This window comes from Saccoglossus kowalevskii, chromosome 16 (genome assembly GCF_978046115.1).
Source record: "Saccoglossus kowalevskii chromosome 16, keSacKowa6.1, whole genome shotgun sequence".
In the NCBI taxonomy this organism is placed as follows: Eukaryota; Metazoa; Hemichordata; class Enteropneusta; family Harrimaniidae; genus Saccoglossus; species Saccoglossus kowalevskii.
Genome location: NC_140656.1, coordinates 25,301,593 through 25,324,942, shown reverse-complemented (window position 1 = coordinate 25,324,942; position 23,350 = coordinate 25,301,593). Strand labels below are relative to the sequence as shown.

The following is a 23,350-nucleotide window of genomic DNA, read 5'->3' as shown; positions in this document are numbered from 1 at the left end:
CAATGAGACGTGAATATATATTCATAAACCATGCAAGATACCAGGTGGCTTTTCCCATGTATTTTGTACAGGTGTCTAACAAAAAATAATGATTCACTGGGACAAATATGAACTGCCTTATTATATTCATTGTGTGACTACTGTATTATATGAAAAGTAAACTATAAATAGCTATCATGTTGCGAGCTCTGCTTTGTAATGCAAATCAACAGTTAGTTGGTGTCCAGTGGAGAGAGAAGTCAGCAGTATCTACATCTTCAAACACTGCAATCTTCGTTTTTAAAGTGCGTTTTTAAATTACTATTATAAAAGCTCTATCATTCTGTTCTAATAGCTGAAACAAATTCCTGTGAATTTTCATTTGTCGAATGAACTGTTTGTCAAATACAGAATACCTATTTTTTTAGTACAATTTTCTTTTCAAAATGTGGATGCAACGTTTTGCTTTTCAAGCATTTTTTATGTATTGTTTTTAATTTGATAACTTTTGACTAAAACAGATTTTCTATTAGCTTCAGATCTTGATCAAAGTTTGGCACCCAATTCATAGAAGTGCTTATATTGATTTTCTGACATCTTGTTTTCTGTAAAGATTTTATTGGTAGGTTTGCAAATGTGTATCAGACTGTGCAAAAACTCTCTCCATGAGTTGGTTTTGAAACCCAGTCTAGTATTCCCATAGGATTTTGGAGATACATTACCGAAGATATTATTACAAGATAAATGATTTGCTTCATTGAACACAGACAGCAATTTATATTTCCACTGAGATCAGTGACCTTTGAAACACACTGGTCAAGCGTAGTTTTTATTTCATACTAAATTCACAGCGTAAAACACGTGACCTGATATGTGACGGGAAATACACGATTCGAGTAGATATATGTTTTAATAAAGGCGTGACTATTCTGTTTATAGCCGACTGTATAAATGTACACAATATATGAAGCAGCACGATGTTTATTTTTTTTAATATAGGTTCCTTAATAAAAGAAACAATAACAACATCTGTGCTGAGATAGCTCCGCTGTTAGCAATGCACATTTCAATTAAACAATATGTATAGTATCAAAGCAATCAGACTTGCGTTTTTAACAAGAAGTCGAAAATATCCAATTTACCAAAAATTACAAACATATTTATCAAAATTAGAGAATTAAAGATGTCATCACGAAATGAACAAATCTGAGAGAGAGGTTCATATGTAGTACCTATATATATATATATATATATATATATATATATATATATATATATATATATATATATATATATATATATATATATATATATATATATATATAATATCAAAGCAATCAGACTAGCGGTTTTCAACCAGAAGTCAAAAATATCACTTTTTACAAAAAAATGAAAAAAATATTTATCAAAATTGGAGAATAGAAGATATCATCACGAAATGGACAAATCTAACAGAGGACTACCCCAAGAATCTATGTTGCAAATATGAAAGCATTTGGTTTAATGGTTTTGAAGAAGAAGACAAAAATACTGCGTGGTCATCGTTGTTTACCACATCTTTTGCAGCAGCCTCTAATTGCGCCAATCAAAGTAAGAAAGCCTATAGTTATACAGCGCATTTTGGATTATTGACGTTATGTAACACTTTCCTTTGTAGCATAGACCCTCTATTGTAACTTCCGTTAAACAGAAAGCATTATAGTGTGACGTAAATAAAAACAGTCATTGAACATTGTCGACTGTTTCTCTGCGTTTGTTAAAGCGGAGGAGTAGTCACCTTCGCGAGCGGCAAACAGCCATAGCGTGTCGTTGTTTACAAACAAGCGTCTACCCTTGAGCCTTTACGTTATTATATAATGCATTGTTATTGTTGCTTTGGACTCAATTCCCGCGAATGCGCATATGACAACCTCTCCGCTTTAAACCATGGTTGATTTGTTACAAATTATGAGTAATTTCTGACCCGGCTGTAACTCCCAAGCATGCCAGCGGAGTTATAGGTTGTTTGTATGGTATAGAAGAAATAAAAAACATACTGTGGCTTGCAAGAAAGGGTTAAAATTGACCGGAGTCATGTTAAATAATAAATATTCATTAAGGTGGCTGGTATTGTAATAGCCGATGTGACCATACAAATATGTAGATACAGACTAATAATGAGTTGTATAATTGAGTATGACTGAATGCTCATGTGACCTCATTGATATTCATAAAAGTGATTGTATTGCACAACCAGATTACCAAATGATGAAAGTGAGCAAAGGTCTTTCATAGATTATGACGGTTTAATTCTCGTGTTCTTAACGTTACGTCAGATATCCGGGATCGTCACGTTCACAAACCTTTCAACCAAGCAAAGACACACACAGATGAAATTCGTGTCAACCTCTAGTCTCAGTCGCCTCGTGGAGACTCATCAAGACTTCACTCTCCAAAACACCGTATCTTACATGGAAGTTTAAGATCTTGAGGCGTGGCCTCCACATATTCCACCCATGTAGCCACACGAAGTATTTAACACGTCATAATATACTTGATTAATTGTCCGCCATATTGGGAGACTACCCATATCAAATCGTTAGAAATAACAGTCCGTCAGCAAAGTTTATATCTGTAATTAGTTCCAATCACTGACTCGATTTCAGACTAGTACTTCGTATAAGCCTAATGATAACAGGTTATGAGCAAGCGGTGAAATATCTCACCCAGCCCTTCACTGGAAACCAGTTATCAAGTTGTACCAGTGCCCGATATCTAGACACATGGAAATATAATCATGATACTTTATTCAATACATCAAGTAAGCAGAATGGTGATTAAATGAAATGTAACATAAAAACAATAATATACAATAATGGGATAATAAATTCATATCAAGTAAGGCAGTTTACATGTAGCAGTATTAAAATTACATGCACAGATACATGTAACGACAAATCAGATGATGCACGGTTCACGTATACACTGTGCACGTGTAATCTGAATACACTAGTCATATGCAAATGTAGTAGTGTAATGTGTGATTGCAACACTGATTGTAATATTGTAAGCTATGATATAGGTTAATTATTGTAATGCTTAGATGGTAACTCTAGAATATATTGCATATATAAAAGTGTATTAAGTGTACTGCAGGACACCAGTCTAATGTACACAAATTGAAATATAAAGTAGACAAAGTCGCTACACAATACTTTTCTGCTGAGTGTGTATAACACAGTGTGACGTTTCATAAATACATGTATTTAATATAATTAGCTTATTGAGAAGGTCGGAGCACTTAGTATGTTTGATTCAATATTCTGTTTTCTGAACGACAACGCACAAAAACCCCATAGTTCTTCAGTGTTTAGAGTTTCATGGCAGATAATTGGGAGCATCAATTGAAAAAGGAATTTAATATTTCACAATTGCATGGAACTTTTCCAAAGGAAATAGCTAGGCAAACTATGTAGTAAAATGTGGAAAAGCGCTCCTGTTGAAGCAGTACTTTTGGCGATTTCGACATGTTTCACTATTTTTACATATATGGCAATACTTATGCATGCAGACCCAAATGCGTCCTACCTAGTATATAAACTACCTATATAAACAGAAAATATCAAATTGCACAGTCTACAGAGCTGTTCAGTGTATATATTGTTGTGTAGTATTGCCCAGTCATTTGTTATCTTACTGGTTCAAAATATTACTCTACTTTGGGTAAGATAATTTATCTCAATTGTCCTGAGTATCGATTTTCCCTATAACAAAGCTAATTTATTTATAAAATTGTCTCATTTGGTTTATGTATTAGCCACCCCTACGGATATAATATTATTTCGATGGTCCATGTACTGACCACCACTGGTGAGATTATATTGTCCAATACATGGGACAAGTGGAATAGTATTAAGTTCATAGAAAGGATCTATGTATCGTGCGAGTAGGATAAAATTATCTCTCAGGTTATGACCGGTTCATGGAGAAAAGTATTATCCCTGAATAGTCGAAACAACAAGGAAGATAATATTATCCCTGAGTGCTCCCAACAACAAGGGAGATAACATTTTTCGTAGTCATGTAGTGATTTTCAATTTTTTTGTAATTTGGGGTTAAATTGTGCTGTTTTGATTATTATTGCATGTTCTGCCGGTTAAGTGAATTATACATGGTCATAGTAATTGCATGTTACTAGAAAGCACTGTTTCCAATATAATTTTCAATGTAACGAATTCGGGACGCTCTAATCAGTCAAGCTGATGTATGTACTTATCATCGCTATTTTAATTCGTATTAACTCTTTTATTAGTAGTTATATCAATTGAAAATGGTAAAATTGTTAATATCTGTTTGTAATATAATTTAATAAATGTTTCCTGGTTGTACCATGATTACACACTAACGATTGTAAATTGGCTGTAACACTCGTGTACATCATTAAATTGTGATAGACCGCGACCGTGTACGAAGAATAACGATCGAGATTCAGGTCAGCCGACCACCTTCAACATAGTAGTACATTTCAGAAAGAAAGGTTGCTCACACCAAATTCTAGTACTTGCAAAAACACAAACTTCTACCAGATGAAATTATATGTCGTCTGTTTCCTCATTTGGTAGTTTGGGGACACCTTATGTATATGCGCGATCGTTGTGCGCGTATTGTATATGACTGACGAACACTATACAAAATACCACGAAAACGTTATACATTCAACCATAACGTCCATGTTAGGATAGGTCTGCGCTGTGTTATCGTTTAAATCGTTTAGGGGTGTTACAAGAATCCCAATTCGCCCGTCGCTTCATGAATGGACTTCTGTTTTCATTTGATTGAAAATGTGTTGCAGTTCTTAATAACTTGGCCAGCATACATAACACATGTGTATCTCTGTCATTTCCGACGAGATAGTCACCGCCCCGGACACGATTTGAAAGTGGATATATACGCGTTTCTTCCACTCCAATACAGCGTGATACTTCTTTCACCTTTTTCTTTATCTCGCCTCTATCCCGTAGTTGGTCGACGTGTGTTAATATAGTATGTATAGGAATACCATTACCTATATGTGAGATAACGATATATGTATTAGTCAAACGCAATGTAATAACAATGTGACACGTATTTGTGAATAAGAACGATTATAGTGGATCATTTTTGTGAGATGAGGTGAGGTGAGGTTATGTTACGTTATTTTATGTTATTACGAACAACTTCAGGTTCTGGTTATAGTTCTATGGGATCACATCTGTTTGGCCCTGGTTAAGTTCGATGACGTAAGTATCTGTGTGTACATCTCGCTTTGAACACTGATGTACTATTCTAAAGCATATTAAATCAGATCTCTTCATAATTACTCTTGTATATACATACCTCTGTTCTTGGATTCGGAAACAATGATGTTAATCATCCTGTCCACCTGGGCAGTGGCCTTTATAATAATAACCACAGCGTCAATTCGACCGACTTTAGGCTTCAGAAAGTAGCTCTTCCACGGACTCAACCCACCACGCTCCCAATAGTCAGTTGGCGTCTTTTGGGGAAACTTACCATCCATAATCCATCCGATCACGTCTTTCAGTTGGTTTGAGCCGTGCTGCGTATTGACTCGTGGTAGTCCACTACCCGGCACATCGACGAGTGTGACAGTTGAGGACTGGTCAAACGTAATGGTGTGAGGAGACACCACAAGGGTACCTGCACTGCCAGATGCACCCCATGTATCAGTGACCTCGCCATGACCTAACGCCTGCAATATGTTTTTTTTCATTAATATGACAGTGGACCCACTGATCAACAGAGCAACAGTTTGTATTAATAGCTATATTGGATAAATGGGGATAGCGAAAATAATGGTTATTTCACCGGACTACGAATACCGGTTTTATTAATTATTCAACAAATGGCTCTTATCTTATCTTATCTTATCTTTAAACCACTGTAACTTCCCGACGTTTGAATCCACAAGGCACCTGATATAATTGTTCAATGACTTATAGTACACCAGTGTGTTTCGAATTTCTCTAAAACTGCGTAGGGTATGTGATAACATATGAAAAATAATGTGTTTTCTCTTCAGCTATAACAATGTGAGAAACTACTGTACCTCTGCCAGGGTATTAATACTGGACGACTTGCCATGTCCCACAGCACCAAAGAAAGCAATGTTCTGACCATTACACAATCGACGAATTTCATCTGTAAAATACCAACACTCATATTTTATTTATTTAGTTCGAAAATGTTACTGCTACCTGTATACCTGTTTACTAATTATGTATGTTTTTTTAATATATGATTTTCCGTACTAAATTATAGTAGTGTATTTTACTTTTGAGAGGGTAAAAAGTCCATGAAAATGGCACACAAAATAAGCAGTTGTCTATTTTTAGCGAGAACGTTATACGTTATAATATTGTTTCCATTGATAAAGTTATACCTAGCCGCGACGTCACTTCCGCATTGAGTTAGGCTACCCCTGACTTAATCCCGTACAAAAGACGAGATATAGACGAATCCGAGAAGCAGATGAATTACCCCTTCGCCGTAGGCGGCGCGCTCACGGCCGCCATTACCGGGGGCAGCGTGAATCGATAATCAAGTGGAAATTTTTTGTCAGTGTAATGTGGTTTTGATCAAAATTTTATACCATAATTTTAACTAGTGTTATAGTTTCAATGTTTTTATGATCATGGGAGGGTCAGAAAAAAACTGTAAGTTTCTAGGATGCACGAACAGCAATAAAAAACTTTAAAAAATGGAAACAAACTACGTGCCAAATCCATTCACCAAAGACACATGTTGAGTGCGAATGCAGGCAACCCCCGGGAGGGGGGTACTTGCAAAAATACTGACAGAGGTGTGTAGCTGGTTGTTTGAAACACCTACCCCTTATCAGAAAGAAATAAACTCAAATTGCTTACCCCTTTTCAGACAAACTGTGGATATTTGACACCCCTTTCCAGACAGTACGCATAAATGGTAAATAGCGAATCAGAGGATCTATATCCGTTTCAGGTTTATTTATTCCGGGAAATGGGGGTGGGTGGTCAGCTATTTTTATTTACCTAGATGGACTCCCGGGGATATAAAAAAAGTTGACGACCGAAATGAAGTTACAGAAAGAAAAAATCAGCTTAATTTTCCTGATTTTTGGATCACTCAAGCTCTAGAGACAGTCTTTGGAAAATATGGTCCTTTTTTCACACAGAAATAATGACAAAAAGATACAGACAGGGTAAAATAACATACCCTTTTTCAGACAGAAGTGGTAAATTTGGGACCCCTTTTGGCGGCACATATACATATAGCACTTTAATGTGAGTAACCCCCCTCCCCGGGAGGCAACCTTACCAAATGCACCGGTCTCCAAACGAAAAAAAACAGAGTCTGCCAAGCTTCTGATGAAATGGAAGCCGATTATACAAAAGAAAGAACGATTTATAGCAGTAAAATGAATGTTTAGTAATGGAAACTTCGTCGCATCTAGTGATACAAATGAAAAGCTCCCGTTTCACAAAAATGTAAACAAAGCCAATTTCGCCAATTCACATCGTTTGTGTTGTACTCGTAATAGCAGTATGAGTATTGAAGAATAATGCAACACAGGGAGTATCTTACGAAAATATGTGGAGGCAGCTTCTAGTTATTCTCGTTTGTTTGTAAACAAACTTGTTAATGTAAATGTGATTCGTGATGTTGCATTCAATGTGATTACGACTGAAAGATTTGAAGTAACACTGTGTTGGACCCTTCATGTTCAAGAAGAAATTGATTTCAATATGAAGAATAGAAAAAGGGAAAAATAAATTTGTAATTTTCCACGTTTTGAATTTATTTCAATAGTTCCCCAAAAGTGGATCACTTGCAATAATGCAACATTTAGATTTTGATTTCTCATTGTAATTTTGCAAGTCAACTGTTTGATATAATGCACAGGCTCTTTTGTTTACATTCATATCAAAGCTTGATATAAATAATATGAATGTGAAAAAATGAGTCTGTGCATTTTCACAAACTGGTAGTTTACTTTGTCCATGAAATTGGTAGACAGTATTAAATACACCAGTAAAATACATGTACAATGTAAAGCACCATGTTGAGTTCTCATGCTTTCACCGCGTTAATATCATAAGTTAAGATCATAAATTGTAAAGTTGAGTCTATAATTGTGAAATTGGACAAAATCAATGCATTGAAGTTTGTGCTAAATGTTCACTAGAGCAGTCGTACTGGTACCTTCAGGGCTTGTTAACGAGATGCACAACATCATCTCAGCGCACGTGCATTGATGTTGCCAAATTTTACCCTTCAATTTAAGTGACAGTGCTTTAACATGCCTTCCTTGATCAAAGCAGCCTTTGTGTTTACCAAATTAGTTAATTTGTTACTACAAGTAAACTTTGAATAGTTCTCACAGTTTTGTATCATTTTTTTATTTATTTCTTATTAATAGAAATAATAACATGTTGAGTTGCATGCTGAGTCAGTGTTTATAATTACTGTACATGATGTCAAGACCTTGTCCCTTAATGTATTTTTCAGGGCTCAGATTGAAACTTTTGTATAGCGGTTTTTAGTTAATTTATCACAAGTTATCAACATGGTGTGCTTTTATATCTCAGCGCATGGTAAATCTAGTGAAACATCAGCAATCGCATAGTCATTAGGACCCCAAACAAGAAACTTGCACCTTGTTCTTCCTGAGCAAAACATTGCAATTTCCACCTGGGTATAGTAAATACTGGCTGCGGTTGTTGCTACCTGTGAAGCGTGGGTGAACATGGTTGCGAATCCATTTTGCGGGATCGGTGTTCAGTTTCTTTAGGACGCTTGCAGCTGCACTACTTGTGATACGTAGCTTTCTCTGAGATGTCCAAAGGGCAGAGTTTCAGTTTTTATTTATTTTTTCTACATCAGCATTTATTATTAACATTCAAATGCCTAAATATTTTGAATAGTTATGAAATTGCTTGTGCTGCCATGTTATTTTACGAGTGTTCATCAGTGTAGTTACAATGATCTTCTTGGCGATCAATGCCCATCATTTTCTACAAAGAATGACTATCCACTAACCCTAGTAAGTCTCTACAACAAAAATTAAATAGTACCATATGAACAACAACCTACGATTCTGTACACCGACCGTGTTGGTAGGGGACTGCCCAGTTACTAACGAGAATAATCCTACGTCTGTTCTCCATTGATCGTTTTGGAAAACAGCTTAACTCTGTACGTGCAAGTAGCGATTTGGACACACACAAACGAAACAAAATCATGTTTTACAACAATTTCTACACAAAGTCTGAATTTCCAGCTTTGGCCAGTCTCTAGCCCTGAGTACAGTCCTATAGGTTGGCCTCCTTCCGTTGATCATTCGGCCCCACATGTTAGCCAGTCTCTAACATCGTCTTTCCAAATATCCAAGAAAATAATCGTTGGAAATACGTATTAAATATTTGTAGGTGAGTTTGTAGTGGTGACAATAGTACGAGTTCGCATGTAATTAATAAATATTATTATTTTTACGTAATTTGTTATGGGACGCCATCATGACTGTGAGTGGTATAAGCCCCCCAGTAATGGCGACGGCGTATGAGGCCGCACTTTCCAGAAGCGCTCGTCGGATTACTCTATAGAATATGACTGGAAGAGGCCTGCAAGCATATATAAAGTATAGAAACGCCGATGCATTTTTGAAGCTTTTTCAAAGTTTTTACTGCTAACAATTTTGAACGAATTTAACGATGGCGTATAAAAAAACGGCATTTGTGGTCAGATGGTAGCAATTCCAATACTTTTAGAGTAATTCAACAGATTACATTCAACCATTAGTTTGATAAACCTAAGACATAACATGTTTGCATCGATTTTGTTGAGAATAGAGATACATGACTTGTTTCTACGCAACCCGATAATGTTCCATTCTGTCTCTTCTGTAATTTGTGCTAAGGTTTATTATATAGCAAAATGAGTTAAATGCCATAAATTCTCTTGAAACTTACTGTCAGAAATGGAAACTCAATATTAATATCTCTAAGTCACAAATCATCATGTTTAGTAGGTCAAAAAAATCACAGGACAAATTAAAATTCTATGTTGATGGAAAGGAACTTGAAAATACAAGAACCTACACATACCTCGGCATTAAACTACACAAATCAGGTAAATTCATCGGAGCACAAGAAGACCTCAGAGCTAGAGCAATGAAGGCATGTTTCAAAATGAAACAAATGCTATTCTCAGAAAAACTAATTCCAATAAAAACATACTTAAAAATGTTCGATGCAATTGTAAAACCAATTATGCTTTACTGCAGTGAAATTTGGACGAGCGAGAACATCAACAAATCGCATCTAATGGCAAATCTGTCTACACCAATGGAAAAAGTACAAATACATTTCTGCAAATACCTTCTAAAAGTAAATAGCAAAGCAAGTAATTTGGCAAGCCTACTAGAGTTGGGAAGATATCCTCTCCTAGCAACAAGCTTAAAATATATGATCAAATATTGGATCAAAATAAATAATTCTAACCCAAATTCGCTAGTACATGAAGCTTACAATCTTGGAATAAATCTTGATAAAAAAGGAAAAGACAACTAGGTAACAGACATAAAACAAATTTTAGAAAATTTAAATATGGGAAATATTTGGGAAAACCATAAATCTCTTGATGACAAACAAATTACTGAAACAGTAATGTGCAAACTAGAACAATCCTTTGAAATACATAGCACAGAAACATTACACGATGACAATAAAGGTAAAACCACAAAAACAATTTAAACAGAATGTGCATATGAAAAATATCTCGCCAAATCAAAAATCCAAATCATAGAGCAGCTATGACAAAACAAAACTCAGAATAAGTGCTCATACCCTTCTAATCGAAAGGGGCAGATATTTTAGCGGAGGACCGAATTTGCCCAGTTTGTGACAAACAGGAAATTGAAAACAAAAACATTTTCTTCTCAATTGTAATTTATACAAGAAGGAACGAGAAACCATGATCAACAATATTAAATACAATATAAGCAACTTGGGGACGGATGACGAAAAACTTACAAATATACTAAAAAGTAAAAATGACAAAACAATCATTGAACTAGGAAAATTCATCCACACTTGTTTCAAATTTCGACAAGAAAAAATCTTAAAATGCCAGATGCCTCAACCACCAAATAATTTTTTTTTTTTCTTCTTTTCAATTGTCTTGTTTTTGTTTTTTTTTTACTATTTTTTTGTATTACCTCATTGCATTTTCAACTAAGATCCCACTCCGGGATACGGTTTCAATAAAGATTATTATTATTATTATTTATTACAATATGGGCATCCCCGACATGATTACAATTATTTGAACAGACAAGGGGGTGTATAAATAAATAAATATTTTTAAATTACTCACCAATCGAGTGTACATCTAATATTGGTTCAACACTCCACACCAATGTCATTCCGTCGAACTTTGTCATTAGTTCATCATGACCCAGAATACGCGGGTGGCCCTCTACAGGCCATGTAGAAACTTGCACGCTATTCCTTGGGTCATGGACATCCCTAGCCACGCTGTCTGTTACTTCAAAACTTGAGACTCTCTCTTTAATATCATCAAGCAAGTCAGTCACTTGATCGTTTTCCCAATATGACATGACGGTGGTTATGTCGGATTGTAAGTATCGCACGGTAACTTTGACACCTAAGCAAACATAAGCACTTTTAGATGATTTCATTTTCGATTTAAAGCGGGGGAGTGCACCTTCGCATACGTTAGACGACCATAGCGTGTCATTGTTTGCAAACAAGCGTCTACCCATGAGCCTTTGCGTTTTTATCATCGCTTGGGACTCAATTGTTGCGTGTGCGCAGGTGACGACCCTCCCGCTTTAAGAACAGAAAGCAGATAACATGGATATTTTCTGTTACAATACTTACACATACGTCATGAGTGTGTTAAAGTATGGTAAACGTAAGTGCCTTGATCATTTGTGTTGCTCTAAAACAAGTATAACATCCGAAAATTCATTGTCTTCATTGCAACGTTTGGGGTATCTTAACGTAGCTCCGACTGTGAGAATATGTCATGATGGGGTAGGCAGATACAAATACATGCGTGTATGTCATGGTAAGATCATATGACATCATGCTAAGTGTAGCAAACACACACATACGAATACGAACAAACAAAATGGCGCCGCACAATTTTGCGCTCGCCATTAAAGGGCGGCAGTCGTCGCGCCGCGTCCTCTTCGATATGAGACTCATAGCGACGTATACAAGGCGTGTAAAATACATTGTTTATTTACATGAAATTCGAGCATGCGCTGCGTGACGACTACCGCACTTTAACCTTTTCACGACCAGACTTACTTGCCCAAATTTGTCTGCACTTTGTTTCTTATATTCTTCAATATTTCTGGAAATGAACCTCAATTTTGAAGCCAACAGACAAAAATTTATTCAATTTTCATTTTTTTCATCTTTTTTTCCAATCTTAAAAAGGAAAATGCAGACTGTAAAAGGAACTATTTAAGGTTTCCTTCAAATACTCAGGGTTTTGACTTGTTCAACATTTTAAAGGGCGGCAGTCGTTGCGCTGCGCATGTGTCGATAACTATTCATTTTTCCACATTCCAATGCGCTTTTCTAATGCAAATCACAAGTATAGAGTTTGACCTGGCCATGGCTTCAAGTTGCACTAATTACCGCCGGTGACTCTTTGGATACTTTCCAATCACCTAAAAAATCTATTTAAATCTTGGTTACGTCTCAGTTTGTTAATCTTCACAAAAGTCAAAGTCGCCATCTTTGTTTATATGAGACCCATATATCTCGCACATGCGTGGTGCGAGACTACCGCCCTTTAAAACTCCTCAGTCGTCGTATACCGTATGAGTTATACGCGACGTATAGGCGTATACAATACCTTGCTTGGCGCTGCAATGCGAACGTGTTGCTTTAAACATAGGATTGATAGGAAAACATACTACTTACGATTTCCTCGTTCTTTTTCCCTCTTTGTCAAAACACGAAATAGTAACGTCTGATCTTTAAAGTCCGATAAACACCTTGTGGGATCAACAGGTTGCACGTTTCCGTCGCTATGTGATTGCAGTATTTGAATTTCATTGCCCGGTGTGTCCAACAAGACAGCGTCACTCTTCGATAGCTTGAATCTCTCTACCTCTTTTATAATCAAATCGCCCAGATCAAAAACTTTAGCATCCAGATTACAAGAGATGCGCACAGGGTTGATGGATGTGTGATACTTAATCAGGATATCGTCATCTATAAAATATGGGAGATGTAAACTAAACAAATGAAACAAAACAAATCCTGACGATTTTTAGGGAATAAATTATATCATTTTATTAAAGCGGGGGAGTCGTCACCTGCGCATGCGTCAGATGGCCCTAGCGTGTCATTGTTTACAAATACAAACAAGCGTCTACCTATGAGCCTTTGCGTTTTTAGCGTGTGTTATTTTCGTCGCCTGGGACTCAATTCCCGCGCGTGCGCAGGTGACGACCCTCCCACAATTTGTCGTTGGTTTTATGGTTCTTGCTTTCAATGGACCATAGACATAAATGGTCGTCGAGAGCGAGAAAAGCACGAGATTTTGTGTCGCCCCTCAAATAGTGTACCGTTCTCATCCGTCGCCGTGTCTACTGTTTTTCCTAATCCATGAAACCATTGTATTTGGAACACACAATAGTCAGTGTACCATTTAAACTAGTTTTGTCCTAGTCAGTGGGTAAACCCATCTATTTTAAAATTGAACAATGACAATGGCGCTTTATTTTTGGCAATTTATCCCGATAAATGTGTTCTAGTTTTTTGAATAAATCCCTAAAAGTATTACTATTGCACAGATCTGATTTGTGAACTGTGTAACCTGTAAAGGATTTTGATCAAAACTGAACAAACAATCACATGCTTGTCCGTGAACTCCCGTTTTAAAAAAAATAATTGAAGAATGTTTTCAGAGATAATGCATAGTCGTTGGTCAACGATAAATGATTTGATCATACTTGCTAACAGCTTACTTGCTAGAAGCACAAAGTAGCACTGACTTGACCAAAAGGTAAACAGCCTGTTTGCTAGTTCCAATGTTTGTATTCCATTATCTATTGTGAATATTTCGAATAGCATAAACATTTATAGAACCTATCTGAAAGTAGTTTCCGAGTTCGCTTAGAGCAGAAGAGCGATTTATTCACCCCCTCCAAAAAATAACGTTCTTCAGTGTCATCGCATGCACTGTTTACCTAGCCTATGTAACCAAGTTTTATAAAACAGTGAATGCGATGGCGGGTGGTAGGAATTAGATATATTTCGGGGCAAAACAAGTCACGTGACTCCCTGGCGCTCAACGTTATTCATTTCGGCGGCCATTTCCGAAAACGGCCTCTCCAGCGAGTTGTTAGTGAATGGTGTCTTAATGAGTCACGTGGTGACGCTAAGTATAATGGAAATTTGGTAGTTGCAGCAGCTAGCTCGCACCATGGAGGTAGAAAAGAGATTCTACCTCCATGCTCGCACCAAGTAGCATAGACAATAACACCAAATACATGGACATGTCATAAGGGCAATACCACTATATACTTACAAATAACAGGGTGGTTATCAAATTCAATTTCAAGTTCCCCAACACAGGTAATATCCTGGTTGAGCTCCAATCGCTGCTTGCCGTCCTTACACACAAGGAACAAATCTAGGTCATCCAATCGCACGTCCTGGCTCTCGAGTCCAAACAAATCAGCATTCTGTTTAAGCCTCTTTGCAAGTTCCATAACTGTTTCCGATGTGTGGCATTGTATCGGTAAAGCGTTTTTCCCGCCGTGTGCGTATCGGACTTTGACGACGACTTTGTCATTCACCGGTGCCGTAGGTGTTCCTGTAGTCGCCGAGAATAGACTAGATAACATTGTAAATATCGGGGGCCTGTGTCGTGTTGAAATTATGTTGTCGTTGCAGTATCCGAGGAAATGTACCGTCGCCTGTCGGTGAGATTTTTTCCCAAAACAACTACTTAACTAGGACATAGTCGGTTAGTGACCCGAGTTTCCGTGTTTATTTGCACACGCGCAGTAAGTTGGCCAATCTTTATGGACGCTGTGCTACGTACGGTTAGAGTTCAACAAGACTGGTCTTAAAGCAGGAGGGTCGTCGCCTGCGCATGCGTCAGATGTCATAGCGGGTCATTGTTTACAAACAAGCGTCTACCCATAAGCATCATTTGCGTTTTTAGCGTGTGTTGTTATCGTCGCCTGGAACTCAATTCCCGGGCGTGCGCAGGTGACGGACCCCCCCCCCCCCCCCCGCTTAAAATTTCAAGTTTGAGCGGAAATACTTTTTCTAGTCTGACGAAAAACTAACTGATTTTTAGGTTTCTTTTTTTAATATTCTGACGTTTACTTGGTCGTATTTTGTATATACCAGTCAGACACTAACAACAAGTAAGTAAACAGGCCTGGACATAGTCAACATTTATAAATATTTTTTAGCAGTATTTGTGTTAGGCATGTACCTATGTACGTCATAGCTTTGAAAAGTACCCGGATGTTAAATATGTTCGTTCGTTATTTATTCCCCTCCATGAATGGCCTCCATGGTGTTTAATTGCAAGCACTTCAAATGCCTATCCAAGCTGCAGTTATAATTAAAACAAAATTAAACCACTGCAATATTATTTCGAATACAGTTTAGAATATACACAACTATAAATTAAGGCCGCATTTAGGTTCGCTTTAAGGAAAAAAATGGCACACGGAAAACCATTGGGTAAGCCATGGTTGTCTAGTGGTATTCTGAAATAGGTAAAAACAAAACATAAACTTTATCCAAAAATGTGCAAATATCCAGGAAAAGAAAATTTTAAAAGCAAATATAGACATTGTCGCAATATGCTAACTACTGTCATCAGAAAGGCTAAAAAATGTATTACTACAAGCGTTTTTTTAGAAAACAGGGGAAACATCAGCAAAACGTGGCAATCTATTAATGAAGTTGTGAACAAAAATTGTAACATTCTCAAAACCCCCGGAAATTGAGAAGTCAATTAGAAGGAAATATTGGAAATTGCGCAACTACAGACAAGGAAATAGCTAATGAATTTAATACTTTTTTCACAAAAATAGGGCCTAAACTTGCAGCACAAATAAATTCAAATGTAGACTTTGCCTCATTTCTTCCAATTCAAACTAGTAATTGCTTTTATTTTCATCCTGTCGGTGAGCTTGACATTTTGAGAGAAATTCACAAACTAAATTTAAAGAAATCATGTGGCTATGACAATGTTCACCCAAGACTTGTGATTGATTCTTCCTTGTACATCTGTCGCCCACTTACCCATATCATAAATAACTCCTTTAAGCACAGAATATTCCCGAATTTTCTTAAAATTGCTAGAGTAACTCCTGTGTATAAAAAAGACTCAACAGAAGATTTAGGCAACTACAGACCAATTTTGATACTTCCGGTTTTCAGTAAAATCCTTGAAAGTGTTGTCAATAAACAGATTATGTCTTTTATTGATAAATTTGATATTTTGTCAGACTTACAGTTCGGATTTCGCAAAAAAACGACGTACAAAACTGGCTTTACTTAATCTTGTAACTGACATCAACAACCATTTAGATAAAAGATATATTGGGTTTGGTATTTTTATTGATTTAAAAAAAGCATTTGACACTGTTGCCCATGATATTTTACTTAAAAAAAATGAAGTCTTATGGATTTAGAGGGGTGGCACATGATTGGTTCAAAAGTTACTTGTCAAACAGGAAACAATATGTTAAAATTAACAATACAGTTTCAGAAAAGCTTGAAATTAAATGTGGTGTTCCCCAAGGCTCAAATTTAGGCCCTTTACTGTTCTTGCTGTACATTAACGACATTTGTAATTCTACTGACGTCTTTAGCTTTAAACTATTTGTGGATGATACAAGCATGTTCATTAATTCTTGTCAAATTAAATTGTCTGACATTCAAGGTGAATTTAATAAAGTTATATTATGGTGCAAGTCAAACAAACTTACTATTAATGCAGATAAAACTAGTTTCTCCATTTTCAAAACAAATAGGAGAGAAGTAAAAATCACAAACAGTTTAAAAATTAATTATATTTCTTTGAGTCAGGTCGAGTCTTTTAGTTATTTTGGCGTTCTTCTTGATTCTAGTCTCTCCTGGAAATTTCATACTCAGAAATTAATTAAAACGATAACTCCCATTGTGGGTATTTTTTTCAAAATTGAGACACTGTGTTCCTAAATCAATCTTAGTAATGATATATTATCACTTATTTTACCAAATTTGTCATACTGCATGGACGTTTGGGGCCATACTTACGAAACAACCCTTAAGCCACTATTTATTCTACAAAACGGAGCTGTGAGGCTAATTAATTGGTCAAACTTTTATGATCATTCCAAACCACTCTTTAAAAACATAGGTATATTAAATATATATGCTTTTTGTAAATTACAAACAAGAATGTAAATTTTTATCTGAAAAAATAATAATCATGCGAGATGTGTGCTACATTATTTTGACCCAATTCAGGTTATTCAGCACTCACACAGTACAAGATCTGTAGGAAAAGCAAACTTTAAAAAAAAAAAAAAAAAACGTTTAACTCAAAGTCAACACAGTGTAATTTATAGTAGTACCTTATTCTGGAACTCATTGCCAGTGTCATTAAAAAATATTACCTCTCGATACATATTTAAACAAGGTCTTAAAAGTATCTCTGTAATAAATAACCCAGTATTGACTTATGTAACAATTGTCACTCTCTTGACTTTTATGACATATTTTTGATCAGTTTTAAGTATTCTTATATACATTACATTTGAATATTTGTAAGCATATTTCTGATAATTTGACTAGTTTATAATTAGGGTAGGGACACGATGTTTCATTAGCTCTTTTTGAGCTATTTATCATGTTCCACACTATAATGACAAAGTATTATGTATTTAGCAAGTACCCTATTGTATTTACTTTATGGTGAAACAAAATATACAATACAATACAATAAACATGGGAATCTGAAGGCATCTGAGAAAGCGTCATCGTACAACATTAATGAATTACAATCTCATGCTCCCGAACAACCTGATATTTATGCTGGAGAACAAAGTATACAAGTACTGTCTATGATATACTGCAAATTGGAAATAATATACCTATTTAACCGTTGTTGATTTTTGTACAAAACTCCAAAAACACAAAAAAAAACTGACAACAACAACAACAACAACCATACTGCCGAGTACACTAAATAGTCACTGTAGTCACACCAGTAAGAAAAAAATACAAAATAAATGTCAGTAAACACAATCTTTATAAAAAAAAAAATTGCAGTTTGCAGCCTCCATGGACAAGTTCACAGCCTCTAATATTGCAAAACTGTCAGGTGTGAACTGTACATTAAATCTTATTAGGATTTCCACATAAAATTACACAGATCGAAAAAAATGCAAAAATAATGCTTTGTCAAGGCTATATACTACATTCTCTTATCCTGGAGGTATTTTTGTTGGTGTACAAGTATGCATTAAAATTATCAAAACTTCAAATGTAATCATAGTACAAATGTAAAGTAAACGAAATTATCGAGTGATTTTGGATTTGTTGGAAAAGTGGCCGAAAGGCTGTGACATTGTCTATTTGGTGGTGGGAACTGCCAAGCCAGTTTATATAATAGTGAACACAAATTTTCGTAAATTTTACTGACCACGGAAGACGCCCATCGCGAAATGTCTCTATAGTACTGTCGAGTCATGGTAACTTGTCGACCAATTAAATATATAAACAAATGTGAGAAAAACATTGGCCAGGGGTCATTTAATTTGGCCTGGGGGCCATTCAATTTGGCCGGGGCCATTGGCCAGGGACCAGAGATTCGGGTTACCCGCGCTTGTATTATTTTTCCAAATACCAGTACTATAAGTAGCTAGCCATACTTTGTCTGTTGGACGCAAAAATGAACGCTACTCGAATACATTAGACCATGGCTAGAGATGAGTGAATTACCACACAAAAAACATTGTACCGGTACCCTTTATCACGTGATAATACAATAAATACGATATGTACTACATTGTATATGGGGGGCCGCCATCTTGAAGGCAGCATAAAACTAAAGAGATAAGTTGTGAAACGCGTTTTTCAGATTCCTACAAATTAGGGCAAAAATACCAGTCTTTCACAAAAATACGATTCGCTGGGGTTTTATTAAGCCAACCGATAACAGAATTTGGCGTTTTGTATACACTACAAGAAGAAATATTTGCAAAGATTTGTTGTATTACATAATAATTCAGGCAATTTAAACAGGCTCATGTACTATAAATGTATATTACTTACCCCAACAGAACACAACAAGGACGATTTCTATCTACACAATTCACGATTTCTAGCCTCACACTATCAGATCTGAAACACACAAGGTAACCTGGAATTCCCCTAATGACAGAGATAAAAACCAGATAGATCACATCATCATTAATGGTAAATGGAGAAGGTCCCTCATGGATACCAGAGCATACCAAGGGGCTGATGTGAACAGCGACCACAAGCTCATTGTGGCAAAGCTAAGGTTAAAGCTCCGGAAGGCTGATAAGGATGATAAGTCGGAAAGGAGGACCTTCGATGTCAAGCGACTGAGAGAACCAAAAGTCCAGAAGAAGTTTATACTTGAGCTGAGTAATAGATTTGCTGCTTTAGAAGACTTAGATTCAGATGCTGAGAACTTCATCTAGAAAAAATGGGATGCCATCAAAGAGATGTACCTTGAGATTAGCAAAAAAACCCATTGGATTCCGCAAGAGAGATTATAAATAATGGTTAACAACAAGCACATGGAAGGCAGTAGAGGAAAGTGGAAAACTCAAGGAGAAGGTGCTTAGTACTAAGTCATCTCGAGTAAGAGAGCAAACACAGAGAGACTACATGCTGAAGGATAAGGAAGTGAAAAGATCAGCTAAAAAGACAAAAGAACCTACTTGGAAGGTAGGGCTGAAGAGGCAGAAAAAGCTGCAACAAGAGGAGATCTCAATACGGTCTATAAGATCACAAAAGAACTGAGTGGTCAACACAAGCAAACACCACTGGTGAAAGACCAGCATGGACACACCATCACAATTGAGAAGGAGCAGGCAGCACGCTGGGTAGAACACTTTAAAGAGGTATTGAACAGGCCAGAGCCACTAGTTGCATTTGAAGGCTGTCCACAATATGATGCTCTTGAAATAAACACAGATCCTTCATGTAAAGATGAAGTAGTTGCAGCAATAAAAGCCATGAAAACAGGCAAAGCGACAGGCATAGATGGAATTTCAGCCGGGCTCCTGAAAGTAGATATTGAAACAGCTAGCAATGAATTATACACCCTGTCCAATCACATCTGGAAATAAACCAAGATCCCAAGTGACTGGGCAAAAGGATTGATTGTAAAATTACCTAGGAAAGGTGACCTTGGGAACTGTGATAACTGGAGAGGGATTACCTTACTCTCAATCCCAAGCAAACTTTTCTGCAGAATCCTCCTGAATATAATCAACAAAACACTTGACCTGACTTTGAGGCAAGAACAGGCGGGATTTCGGTAAGGAAGAGGATGCGCAGATCAGATATTTGCTCTCAGAAACATCATTGGGCAGTGTATAGAGTGGAAATCATCTCTATACATAAACTTTATAGATTTCAAAAATGCTTTTGATAGCATTCATTGAGACACGCTATGGGCAATCCTTGGATCATATGGAGTACCAGACAGGATGGTTTTCCTCATTGAATGCTTCTACACAGAATTTGAGTGTGCAGTTCTAATAAACAACAAAGCAACTAACTGGTTTGCAGTTCATGCTGGTGTAAGACAAGGCTGCATAATCTCACCTGTCTTATTTTTGGTAGTCATTGACTGGGTGATGAATAAGACCACCAGCGATCGTAGGAGAGGGATCACCTGGTCTATGTTCTTAGTCTTAGAAGATCTGGACTTCGCAGATGACATCACGCTCCTGTCATCTAAGCAAGATCAAATGCAGGAGAAGACCAGACAATTCAGCTACTATGCCAAACAAATTGAGCTCCAAATTAACACAAAGAAGAAGGAAATGAGGCTCAACACCACATGCAACAGTAGACTGGTTATTGATGGAGCAGAAATTGAGCAGGTGGACCAATTTACCTACCTAGTCGTAAGCAATGAGGACCCCACACAAAAGGACAATAAAAGCAGACTAGCCAAAGCAAAATCTGCCTTTCAAAAGTTGTGGCCCATATAGAAATCCCGTCAGTATAACATCAGCACTAAAGTCAAAATTTATAACAGCAATGTACAATCCATTTTACTGTAGGGGAGCGAAAGCTGGAGGGTCACCAAGGTTGACATGAAAAAGCTATCAAGTTTTCACCATAACTGCCTCAGACGCATCTGCAAAGTTTTATGGCCCTGTCGAATATCCACCTTGGACCTACTCAAAAGAACTGGAGCCACCTACATCATTGCTAAGAAGACTCAGATGGCTTGGGCATGTTCTCAGAATGCCCGATTCACACAGCACCAAGATATAGCTCTCCGCTAAACACCACAAAAAAAATGACCAAGGGGCAGGCCGAAGAACACCTGGTGGAGAACCATTGAGCAAGAACTCAGGGAAATGGGTTTAACATGGGGAGAGGCACAAACCAAGGCTAAAAACTGTGTTGGGTGGAGGGATCTTGTGTTAATCTTATGTTCCAGTGGGAGCAACAAGAATTAAGAGAGAGTGTAAGGATCTCAGTGAGTATTACTTTTACAGGTAAACGGTGCATAAAATGAAATAAGTAAAAATATGTCTTGACAATTTGCAAAATGTCGAGTGAAATATCACACACTATATCGCTATGAGCAATCAACTCAATCTTTTGTAAGCAATAAAGCACAAAATACTGAAACGAGAAATTTGTGATCATAAATACAGTTGTCTGCTCAATACACGAAATACAAAAATGGACACAGAAGTTAAAACCTCGTCAAAAATACGAACACAACATACAACAAAATCTAATCTTACAAATTCAACAAAGATAACAAATCTTATACAGTGGATGAAATCTTGTATAATCTTCTAAAATCTGTAGGTATGGCGAAAAACGAATGAAGACACATGCGTGGAGAGTATTGAGCCCTCACACACTTTGTGTCCCAACAACCAAACATAGAACACTTTTAAAAGGCCCCTAAATACGAGTTAACTTTTGTGCATCTGGATGATAAGTAACTATGATTGTACCAAATGTAGATTCACTAACTACAGACTTTGGTAAATGAAATGGATTTGAATGTAACCGTGCAGTGGTCCTGGTTGAGCGTCTTGGTGGTGCAGGTTCATCATTTTGTACAGATTGGTCATCGGCAGTAGGTTCAGTCAAAAATTTGATATGATCTGGTTCAGTAGAAGTCGGCCTACCTCCCTGGTTAGTGAGAGGACCTATGTCTATTTCAGTTTACTTGAAGAAAGGTGTGGTTTCTTCCTATCACATGCCTAGTCACCAATGGATAAATCAGTTACATCAGCCTTGGAATCATTTCTGGCTCTTCGTCTCAGAGTCTCTCTTTCTGGGTTCTCCGAGGCAGCAGCGAAAGCCTCAGACAGCGTTTTCTGATGTTCTGGACGCAATGATTCCGGGACCCGCGGGCGACAGTATTTTCATGCAATTTTGGATCACCAGGTCATTCCTAAACGCGTAATTAGGACTGAGTCGAGAATCAATTTTGGGTGCCAGAAATCAATCAAAGACGCTTATTTGGGTATAATTTGTGCTGTCAAGACAAAGTTCAGGTTAATAAAATAAGATTGACGATGTTTTCCCAGGAGAAAAAAGTGCTGAAATAGATGAAAATGTTGGAATTAAGTGTGGTTCTATTTTTTACGAGACTCATATTTCATTTAGTAACACTTTTGCAGTTGCTTGTTGTGCTTGTATGTAAGTTGGTTTAGGTAACGAAGTAGCTCGTTTTTGACTTAGAAATTTGTGAGTAAGAATGTCTACTGATGTCTCATCAAGTCTAGCATACTTTGCATGTCTGCATTTGGATCACTTCTACCAGAAGAAAATTTAAACTGGGCTAAATCGGCTACCAGCGTTTGTTAACAAATATTAATATTAAAGGGTCTATGAAAATCGTAAATTCAGCACGATATTTCTGAGTAATTCCCTAATACAATGCTAACAATTCTAATTTCATACTAGAGTAATTTTGTATATTACGCGCACTCGGTTTAAGACCATTACTGGCATAACCCAAGATTAGTACTTTGTTTCTGTGATAATACTACCCCTAACACTTTATAACTTGCATCAGTCTCCAAGATAAAGGGAAATATGGATAACCT

At 36.8% G+C, this 23,350-nt stretch overlaps 2 protein-coding genes across 2 annotated transcripts; one reads left to right on the top strand and one right to left on the bottom strand.

Annotated features, from left to right (window-relative positions):
• Positions 1-2,245: 2,245 nt before the first annotated feature.
• Positions 2,246-14,972, bottom strand: LOC100376846 (uncharacterized). Its single transcript, XM_006825246.3, has 6 exons — positions 14,572-14,972; positions 12,957-13,250; positions 11,371-11,661; positions 6,068-6,159; positions 5,335-5,710; positions 2,246-5,023 (listed from the first exon to the last, which is right to left on the bottom strand). Exons 1-6 carry the CDS (start codon positions 14,888-14,890, stop codon positions 4,713-4,715), a joined length of 1,683 nt encoding a protein of 560 aa, XP_006825309.2. The 5' UTR covers positions 14,891-14,972; the 3' UTR covers positions 2,246-4,712.
• Positions 14,973-20,746: 5,774 nt separating this feature from the next.
• Positions 20,747-21,256, top strand: LOC146733792 (uncharacterized). The gene has a single exon (XM_085490956.1). It carries the CDS (start codon positions 20,747-20,749, stop codon positions 21,254-21,256), a length of 510 nt encoding a protein of 169 aa, XP_085347082.1.
• Positions 21,257-23,350: the final 2,094 nt, after the last annotated feature.

Bases quoted from the DNA above. Each gene is read 5' to 3' on its own strand.
- LOC100376846 (XM_006825246.3), bottom strand. From the start codon at position 14,890: ATGTTATCTAGTCTATTCTCGGCGACTACAGGAACACCTACGGCACCG. The intron at 6,160-11,370 runs GTGAGTAATTTA...GGTATTTTACAG, and splicing joins ATTAGATGTACACTCGATTG to ATGAAATTCGTCGATTGTGT. The intron at 5,711-6,067 runs GTACAGTAGTTT...AACATATTGCAG, and splicing joins GTATTAATACCCTGGCAGAG to GCGTTAGGTCATGGCGAGGT.
- LOC146733792 (XM_085490956.1), top strand. From the start codon at position 20,747: ATGGTTTTCCTCATTGAATGCTTCTACACAGAATTTGAGTGTGCAGTT.